The sequence below is a fragment of the Dufourea novaeangliae genome, unplaced genomic scaffold (genome assembly GCF_001272555.1).
Source record: "Dufourea novaeangliae isolate 0120121106 unplaced genomic scaffold, ASM127255v1 scaffold563, whole genome shotgun sequence".
NCBI classification, from domain to species: Eukaryota; Metazoa; Arthropoda; class Insecta; order Hymenoptera; family Halictidae; genus Dufourea; species Dufourea novaeangliae.
Window position 1 is genome coordinate 69990 of NW_015374566.1, and position 10909 is coordinate 80898.

The 10909-nt window shown below is 39.5% G+C and overlaps 1 protein-coding gene across 1 annotated transcript in view; it reads right to left on the bottom strand.

Annotated features, from left to right (window-relative positions):
• Positions 1–10909, bottom strand: part of LOC107193181 (glutamate receptor ionotropic, NMDA 2D-like) — a 67885-nt gene that overhangs the window by 55565 nt on the left and 1411 nt on the right. Inside the window, exons 2-4 of the mRNA XM_015582584.1 lie at positions 4230–4413; positions 3213–3352; positions 2796–2798 (exon numbers count right to left, since the gene is read on the bottom strand). Coding sequence (XP_015438070.1) covers positions 2796–2798; positions 3213–3352; positions 4230–4413 — 327 coding nt within the window. The remainder of the gene's footprint in view (positions 1–2795; positions 2799–3212; positions 3353–4229; positions 4414–10909) is intronic.

A 10909-nucleotide genomic window follows, 5' to 3' on the forward strand; every position in this document is an offset into this window, starting at 1 on the left:
TATTGTTTAATACCTTATATCAATGATACTGCTTGAACAAAAGTAATCAAAAAGCCTGTACCTGTAACCTGTAACCTGGAAGATATTGAATAATAATATAACCTATAAAAACATCTCAACACTTCCAAGACTTACAAATTACAAAACGCTCAAGATTTCCAAGACCGTTCAAGACTCGAGTCCGCTCAAGACTTCGAATCCGTTCAAGACTTCGAATCTGGTCAAGACGTCGAATCTGGTCAGGACTTCGAAGCCACTCGAGACTTGGAATCGCCTCGGAACTTCGAATCCGTTCAAGACTTTCAAGACTTTCAAGACTTTCAAGACTTTCAAGACTTTCAAGACTTTCAAGACTTTTGTAGCTTCGAATCAGATTCGAAGCGATTCGAAGTTTTCGTCCGTATAGAGATTCGAAGCGATTCGAAGCGTTCCAAATCCCATCACTACGTGCCGGCCGTCGACTGGACCGCAGACTTTCGACTGATGAATGTCACGGCCGACGTAGAGGTACATGTACTGTTTGGCATTGGAGACATTGTCGTTGGACGATGCGACGAACGTTGTCGTTTTCGTCGGCCGATTTATGCTAGATGTCATCAAGCAATCTACACACATTGTACATATCCTGAGAACGCACTCATTATAATTACACTGTAGAACAAATTGTTATGTTTTTTAAGCGCTCCGATTCCTACTTTACGTATCTGATACAGTTCCACGCGCCAGTTACTCTGCAAACTGTTTTGTTTTGCCACTTTCACTTTTGGAGAAATTTAACATTAAAGAAAAATCATATTTTTCATACATAAACAAATTTTGCAGTGTCACTATAGAAATAGTCAATTGTTGTTGCATGAAAATATTCTGCACACTTTTCTAAATACGCTGCTATCACTTTTTAATCCATTATGAGTGATGAAGTACATTTATACCATACAACTTTTGTATGAATATTTATTTGATAATTTCAATTTCTCGTGAATATATTATATATGTGTATACAGGGTGTCTGAAAAGTGTCTCTCTTCCGGGAAATGAGGGGTTGCTGGGGTGATTTGAAACCACTTTTTCCTTAGCGAAAATGTTAGCTGCGGCTTTGTTAACGAGATATTAACGAAAAACCCGGCCGAGTTCCCGCGCTAGCGGTGGCTACGTGCTACGCGTGTACTATGATGCTCCGAACAAGCAACTTGGCATGCATCCCAGGAAACCGCGTATAATAGCAAATAAGAAAACCATAAATCGAACTTTTTATCATCTTTCGTTTGTCATTTAAAGTGATGAATGAATGAAATATAAATGTACGAAAATCATGTGTAACGTCAAAAGACGCATACACAATTATTTAAAATTGTAAATTTCCTTCTCAAATAACGTATTAACGAAAAGGTAATGTAATAATAATCGTAGCTCGTTATTGACATAAAAACCCGCAGTTCAGTAACGGGCTACAGTGATACTGATTACAAATAATAGTCTTTAAGAAACCCGAAGAAAAATGTACGTACGGAAACTTGCAGAATTATTGCCGTGAAAAGTCATAGGTTGCGTTAAATTAAAATTTAATGGCTTTTTATGCTATATAAAAGTGTGCAATGAAATTGTTAAACATTTATTGTTTAAATATATACTGTATAAATAAATAAACGAATTTTTAACAATTTCATTGCATAGTTTTATAGAGCGTAATAAACTATTAAATTTTCATTCTGACAATCTGTTTTATGTCTACTCTAGCTTTTAAGATATACAGGAAAATAGTAAACCACATATTAATCGTTAAGGGGCGTCTTCACTCTGGTTGTGGGGCAATTGTAACAAGCTGCAGGTCTCAAATTGTTCAATAAAGAATTAAATTCTTATATGTTTTGTTTTATTTATATGGAAGCAGTGAAGTACTGATTAGATTTTCATACTGAAAATGAAGCCAAACATGACCTCCTTCAGATTATTTTCAGTGATGTATCATGTGTAGACCTGTAAAATATTTGTCACCGAGTGATTGGTGGATAATTTTACGTTTTATATTTTGCGAGGCTAAATTTGATGTCTCATCAGTAATATGGTATTGGCGACTATACTTTCGAAAGTAATTGATCTTGAGGGTATAAGTGGTTCATTGTAGCTTATAACTTTTTTTTTATACATTTCTTTGAATTGCCAATAATAATGACGATGCATATGGTGATGAAAGCGAAAACCAAAACACTTTGTGTTCTTATTTACTTAGAGCAGGCCTGGCCAAACATTCGCCCGTGAGGCTACATAAACAATAACATCAGTCCCCACCACACGCTTGTGTTGTGTTGCCATCATCGGGCAAGAAGTTGCGCACGCATGTTGTGACCACCCACTTCCAGCATATAGTCACTACGTCAACCTGTGTCGCCAAGATCTGATGAGTAGGGACTTCGGGAGCATTCGAGAGTGCCGAAACTGGAGACGGTCACAGCACACGCGCCTGCCTCCTGCCCGAGGATGGCAACACAACACAAGCGAGTGGTGGGTCTAGAGTGGGGGATTTAGAGACATATTGTACAACGTTAATTATACTCATATAAATAAAATTATGCTATTATTTATTTCAAAAAAATGAATTTTGTTATGAGTATAATCGCTTGTCAAAATTTAAGCAGAAATGAGAGAAGAAAAATAAAGAAACTGAATACTATAACTATCGACGAATGACGTAGACCAGTAAAAATAAAATATTTAAAAAAAAAACGGTTTAAAGTATAGAAAATGCAATATTTATAAATTCCTTTAAAAGTTTCCCAATTACTTTTAGTATTAACAAGCTGAAGCAGACTAAATTCGAGAAAAACTGTTAAACTATCAAGTAAACATTTCATAATATATAAGTGCGTGACATGGCGTGCAACATTGCGTACGAGAACAAATCAAAAAAAGAAGGTGATCACTGACATTAAACGTTTCTTGACATCATTGATATCAATATCTCCTTCTACATAAAAAAATGGATAGGCGCTAAGATACGGATATAGGTTATATAAACAATATGCAGTGGAGCGCTATGTCGTCGTTTTACAATTAATCTTCTTTTCGCTACAATGTCAGGAAGTGAGGTGTCATTGAGATTAACGAACGATGTCCAGTGAGTAATTTGTTCGACGGGGAATTGGTGCTCGTAGGTAAAAAAAAGGAATAAAATAACACCCTAGACAAGTAATAAGAAGCGAAATGAATAATACCAGTTCCTGCGCAGCGCCTGAAGGGTTTACCTTCATGTTGAAACCGGATGGCGATAGCCACTCGAAGAAGAGTATCATTATAGTAGCCGCGTGGATGGCAACGATGCCAACCAGCATCCACGATGCGGTGTCGAACGGTTCTGAAAGTAACAATTTCGTAATTCAGTTTATAAATCAATTTATAGGCTGTTTCATCTAAGATTATTCCGTATAACGAGTAACGTGAATTTTCATAGAATACGCTAGTACAGGCCTGGCCAAACATTCGCTCACGGGGCCACATAAACAATAACACCAGCCCCAGCACCATTCGCTTGTGTTGTGTTGCCATCCTCGGGCAGGAGGTGCGCGCGCATGCTGTGCCTGTCCCCATTTTCGGCACTCTCGAAGTCCCTACTCATCGGATCTTGGCGACACACGTTGACACACATTGACACAATGACTGTGGGATGGAAGTGGGGCACAGCACGCGCGCGCACCTCCTGCCCGAGGATGGCAACAGAACACAAGCGAGTGGTGGTGGGGGCTGGGTTTATGTGGCCTCACGTACGAATTTTTGGCCAGGCTTGCGCTAGTGAATTGTAATAGGAATTTCTAAGAGTATCTTACGAGTTAATACGTTCCATGCTGTTTAGAATTCCATATTTTTAATTATATCTGTGAAAAGGATTAAAATTTATTAAATACATTTACTATTTTTTTATAATATTCAATTATTGTTGATTTACAGTAATTAATTATTAAAAAAATGGTAAATGTACTAAATTCTTCATGGTTTCTTTCTCCCTTTTCCATTGTTTATTCTAAAATTGAGCTGAAGAATATTGTTTTCTATTCAATACTTGAGAGATTGACCATCTAATAGCAATAAAGAAAGTCATTATTGGGTCAAATTTTAGTTTTTAATACATCATCGACCATTTTGTATGTTAGTATATACTAAGTAGGTACTATTATTTTGTGGTATTAGGATATACCTTATAATTAATTTTCAGTAGTATGGCTATAGAATTTTACCAAGAAAGGCAGTAGGAGATATTATGCCAGTCCTCTTGGCAACCACAATGGCGATACCAGTTTCCATATACGGCACGGTGAAGTCAACCACGGCTTCCCTTTCGGAATTAATCATTAGGGACGTCATCACCATGTCTGTCTTTCGATTCACGAGATCAGCTATTAGGCCATTCCACTTCCCATTCTGTGAATAAGAGCAATGCACGATACAACTTCTCACCCATGTATATTATAATCAAATTTTACTATTATATAAATTATACTGTAAAGTACAGCTCTGAAGAATAATTCTAATGTTGTATCACACAATCTGCAAGCGTCTTGACACAAGAATTATTGTTTGAATAATGATTACAAGAACAAATTTTGTGTTAATTCGTTCACATAGACTAACAAGTAAGCTACTTTCAAAAATGTTGAATGAAAGAATTGCTTTTTATTTATTAAATTACACTGTGGTTTATTATGTTTCTTGGTCTGTACGAAACAATCCACGTTATCATTGTAAATTTTACAAATCGGACCGTTTGAATAATTAGACTAATATTTAACATTTGTAAGCGTAGAAGTGAGATGTGTCGTTTATTTAATATATTAATTATAATTACTAGACTGCGAATTTTATGTATTTATCGTAAATCTGAATATGCAAATTTTACGGACTTCTGTTTCCGGAGCGATGCTGAGAAGAGAGAAAGAGTGCAATGTGTGAATTGGAGGTGATTGTTGGACTGTTCGAGTGAAAGGTGGTGGTGAAGGGTAGAGTAAAAGGATGGTGGGAAGAGGTCAGTGTGGTGAGAGAGAAGATAGTAGGAGATAGAAAGAAAAGAGAAAGTAAGTTGGGGTTAGGAAGAAAACGTGGCGAGAGTAGGATAAGTACGGGCGGGGATAAGACAGCTGGCGAGATTTGGTAGTGGAGAAAGGAAGGAAAGTGGTAAGGAAGAGAGGAGACAGAACAGAGAGCGACACCAAAGTTAGAGTAGGAATGTCTAGAGGAAATAAACACATACATATATAAATATATATGTACATAGAGGGCACTTAGTTACATTTAGTTAAAAAAAATGCAGGGAGAAGGTACAAAAGTAGTGGAGGGAGGTGTTGGGGGAAAAAAGAGGTAGGCCGACAAATGCAGGATGGTTTAAATAAGAGAGAAGAAACAGTACAGGAGGAATAGAAGAAATATTAAGAAAGAAAAGAGATAGGCAAGAGGAGGAGATGAGCCAAGAAGAGGAAAAGAACACGATATTCGGAGCAAGTAAGAAGGTGGCCAGATCACCGATAGGGAAACGAAAAATGGATGAGGGAAATTTCATGGAGATACTAAAATGTATGAGGGAGGAGATAGCAGAAGGAAGGGAGGAGGCAAGGGAAAGAGCAAGAGAGCAAAAAGAACAGAAAGAGTGGTTGAAAAGAGAAGTAGAAGGGATAAAAGAAGATAAGAGAAAGGGGGAGGAAAAGTGGGAGGAAGAAAAAGAGAAAATAAAAAAGAAATTGAAAGAAATAGTAAAGAAGATGGAAAAAGTAGAGAGAGAAGGCGGGAGTAAAGGGGAGGAGATAGAGGGGAGATTAGAAAAACTAGAATTAGGAAAGTAAGAAGGTAGGGTAGGAGAGGAGAATAAGATAGAGGGGGAAATAGTAAAAAGGATAAGGGAACTAGAATGGAAGGCAGAAGAGAAAGAAAGGGAGGAGAGAAGGAGAAATATCGCGGTGAGGGGAATGACGGGTACAGGGGGCAAGGTAGAGGAAGGAGTAGAACAATTACTAAAGATTATAGGGATAGAGGGCGCAATCGAGACAGTAAGAATGGTAAGGAGGGGAGGAGGAATGGTGATAGCAAAGTTGAAGGACGGGGAAACGAAAAGAAGAGCGATGGAAGCAAAGAAGAAGTTAAATGGTAGGCAAGAGAGAATGATAGATAGATAGATAAAGAGATACTAGTAGGAGGAGATTTTAATGTAAGGACAGGAATAAGGGGAGGGTGCATATTGGAAGGAGAGGAAGAAGAGATGAGGAGATCAAAGGACGCAACAGAGAACACTGAGGGAAGGAAACTAGTGAGATGGCTTGAGGAACAAGGATGGGGGATTCTGAATGGGACAATAAAAGGAGATAAGAGAGGAGAATTCACATATACGGGGGCCAGGGGAGAATCGGTAATAGACTACGTAGTGGGAGAGGTGGGCATAGGGGATAGAGTAGAGAGGTTAGAAGTGGGGGAGGGGATAGATTCGGACCATAATCCGCTGATAGTGACGGTAAGAGACGAAAGGAGAAAAGGAACAGAGGAGGAAGGAAACAGGAACTCAACGTGGAGAGGGGTGTGGAACGAGAGGAGGCGAGAGAGATTCAGAGAGGTAGTGGCAGGGATAGGGAAAAAAGAGAAATAGGAATAAAAGCCGAAATACAGCAGGGATTACGGAGGATGAGGGAAGGGCTATGAGAGGGATGGAGAGAGGAGCAAAAGAGAAAGGGATGGTGGGATGAAGGGTGTGCAGCAGCAAAGAGAGAAGCGAGGAAGGCACTGAGAAGATGGAGAAAAGGTAAGGGAGAAGCAGAAGGGTACAAGGAAGCAAAGAGGCAGTTCCAAAGAAAGTGCGAGGAAAAAAAAGGAAGAAGCGGAGAGGTTCGTGAAAGAAGCGAAAGAAGTACAGAATGAGAGGTAGGTATGGGAGATTGTGAATAGGGGGAGAAAATAAGGAAGAGGGTAAACGAAAAGATAGGGATGGCAGAGTGGAAAGAACACTATATGCAGGTACTAAGGGGGGCAGAGTGGAAAGTGGTAGCGGGACAAAGAATGGAAAGGGCAAGGGATATGAGTGAGGAGGTCAAAGGGGAAGAGATATAAAAGATAATGAGAAAACTGAGAGACAAGAAAACTATGGGAGTGGACCAAATACCAAATGAAGTATGGAAATACGGGGGGGGGGGGGAAAACGGGGGGAAATAAATAGAGTATGGAGAGGGGACAGGTGGCTGGAAGAATGGAAGGAGGGGTTAATAATACCCATCATAAAAAAGGGAGATGGAATGAGGGTAGAGGAGTATAGGGGGTGACAGTAATATCATCACTATATAAAGTGTACGCATCGGTGCTGGCAGAAAGGGTGATAAAAGAAATAGATGAAAAAAAATCATACTGGAGAATCAGACGGGCTTCAAAAGGGGAGGGGATACAGTAGACAACATTTATATTTTGAATTATTTAATAGGAAGAAATATAGAGGCCAGGAAGAAAAATGATAGCTCTGTTTATAGATCTAAGAGCAGCATTTGATTCAGTAGATAGGGGGTCCTATGGAGAGCGATGGAAGAGAGAGAGGTAAGCGCAGGGCTGAGGGAAAGGATAGACGAAATGTACGCGGAGACGGAGAACAGGGTAAGGGAAGGGGGGGGGGAACTGGTGGACAGCTTTTGGACAGAGAAGGGGGTAAGGCAGGGATGCCCACTGAGTCCGCACTTGTTCAACATACTGACAGCTGACCTAGAGGAGGAACTAGGAAAAGGGGGTTGGGGGTGAAGATAGGGGGGAAAATCAGATCCCTGTCGTATGCGGACGACATGGTGCTGATTGCGGAAGACGAGAATGAATTGGGGGCGATGATAGGTAAACTAGAAAGGTATCTGGATAAGAAAAAGCTTGAGTTAAACATAGAGAAAACGAAAGTGACGAGGTTTGCGAAAGGAGGAGGAAGGAAGAAAAAATTCATGTGGAGATGGAAAGGAAGAAAAATTGAGGAGGTGAAAAACTTTACAAGAGCGGCAAGAGATAATGGGGGCAAGGAAGGCAATAATCGCGATGAGGCAGATGTGGGGAATGGAAAAAAGGAAGTTCGCGAAGGACGTGAAGAGGAAACTATTTTTGTTCGACGCATTCGTGTGGACAGTGGAGAGTTATAAACTATGAGATAAGACTAGAGGAGGGGGGAGGGAGTGAATGGACAAGAAAGTGTTGGGAGGAAGTAAAGAAAAGGGAAAACAAAGGGAAAAAATTATCCGCGTGGGAGGAGGAAAGGAGAGAATTTTTTAAAGAGGTAGGAATACAAATGGAGGAGGTGCAGAGACTAAGGGAAAAGGGGAGGAAGGGGTACGAGGAGATAGAAAAAAGATACAAAGAGAGAGATAATAGACAAACATGGGAAAGGATAAGGGAATCAAGGTACAACAATTGGTATAAGTGGGTGAAGGGTTTCCAGAATATATGACAATAGGCTGGGGAGAGATTAGGTGGAGAAGAATAGCGCGTGTTAGGTTAGGAAATGAGGTAAGGCAAGCAAGATACTGGGAAGAGATAGAGAAAAGGGTATGTAGATTATGCAGAAGCGAGGAAGAGACATGGGAACCTGTTTGGGAGGGATGCAGAGATAGAGGAAACAATTGGAGCTGGCAAAAGAGAGTAAGAGAAGTACTGGGGGAGGAAAGAGAAAGAGAAGAGAGAGAGAGAGAGAGAGAGAGAGAGAGAGAGAGAGAGAGAGAGAGAGAGAGTAGAATGAGAAGTTAACGAGGATAAAGCGAAAGATAGAATTAAAGATTACCTAGGTTAAAGGTGGAGAGTACAGAGATAAGATAAAAATTAAGGAATAGAAATATAAAGACGATAAACACCCGAATAGAGGAGATAAGGCAAGGCGAGAAAGATAGAGGGTAAGGCGATAAGTTTAAGGATATACATAAGATAAGGCAAAAGCGAGAAAGGCAGAGAAAGGCGATGACGGGCGCACAAGGCAACCGTAGGAATGCGAAAATGGGAGAGAGAACAAAATATAAGAGACTGAACAGAGTTTAAAGCGGTAGAGTAGTTACAAGTTGAATTTAAGCGTAAAAAGTAAAATGTAAGATAGAAATAAGTAAAGGCTAGAAACGGAAGTACTTGTAACCCCAAGGGGAGTCAATAAACTAATACAATACAATATGAGTATAAACTTTACTTTACTTTGGACCTAATTAAATTATTAACCCTGGGACACTGGTGTCTAGTTTCCTTGGAACGCAAGTTTCTGAGAACTTCATTACGTTAGGAGTTGTTCATAATAAGTTAAATAAAAAGGTAGATCTTCTTGAATGATTGCATACGACAATAGGGGTTCAAACATACCTAATTATCGCTGCTGTACGAATATTAATCACGTCCGCGTTCCGAGGGTTACATAACAGAAACAAATCTTTGGCATAATTTCAATTCAGTAAATTATTCCAAAAAAATCAGAATTTGCATAAAAATTCGTCGTCTATTCATTATGTACATACACTTACGAGTAGGTAGGTATTGTGCACGTAAATTATTCAGTTATTGTAGTTTTTTCGATGATATCAATACCATTTACGTTATTGTACATTACTTCCCTTTCCAACAGTAAAATTCTTTACTGTCGATACATCGTTGTCTGGGCGTTAACCAAGTTACGCGTATGTCGTGAGACAGATAAACACGTATGTATGTATGTACATACATTCACGAAAGCTGGAACAACGCTGTTCCTACTACACCACACGAACGTCCATTCTCGATGCAAATTCTGGGTTGCCATTAATGGACACGGGCGCAATTACGCGTGAAACGAATCTATATCACCGTTCCATCGATATTGTTCCACGGCATTAAAACTAAAAGCTTGGATTAAACGGAATCGCCGGATGGCCGGGTGTATCGATGTTCGAACTTCCAAGACGTTCGCTAATCCATTATCGCGATTATTGAGTCTAATACCATCTCTGAAAGCATCGGAATCTCCTAATTGGTTTTATGAGAAACTATCGTATGTTCAATTGACGCTGATACGGTGTCCTTAATAAAACGCTTCAGCGAAAAGAGAATCCTTCTCAGTGAGATGATCCGAAAGTATCTTTTACCAGCTAGAAATGAAATTATTGTTAATCGAAACAGCGTCTGCGGCTGGAAGAAGCTAGAGTTTTTATACCGGCGAGGGTTTATTTATTCATGTGCAGTATTTGTTCTGTCTAAAAGCATCGAACACGATTCTACGATCAAGTTTCATTGACGTTCAACCTTGTGCCCCATTCCTCATTGTTATCGAGACTAGGGCAAGGCTTACGTACTGTCAGCTGGTCCCATGATACGCTGAGAAGGGCGATCCAACCATAAGACAGACGACAAAACAATACTATAGGAAAAGTATACTGGATAGCAATGTTGTCCTAGTTCTACTCGCGCGAAAATTGGATTTTCTCCATTCAACTTTGATTTTCTAGAAGATGAAGACTCTATAATTCAAGGACGAGATGTAGGGAATTCGTGAGATTAGTCCCATGAGGATAGGAACATATTGTTATAGAGTTCTAAGCAGATCTTACCCTGGATCTAATTAGTGCTGAAATATTGGGAGCAGAAATTAGTTCGGTCCGTTTTCAAAAGATAGCTCTGGCTGTTATGACTGTTTCATAGTGACAACTGATTTCAATTGTTTCTGAGAGGTTAGATATCTGCCAATAACATTCAGTTTATATTGCTTTGAGGTTCATTTAATACCACTGTTTTTTACTTTGTTGAATATGTCAAATTTTGTGTTAACTGAGCAGCATTTCCGGGAGGTTTTAGTTTTCTGCTTTAATTGGAAGAAAAGTGCAGCTGAAGCACATCGAATGCTTCTTGAAGGCTATGGTGACAATGCTCCAACTGATAAATCATGTAGGGAATGGTTTCGACGCTTTAAGAATGGTGA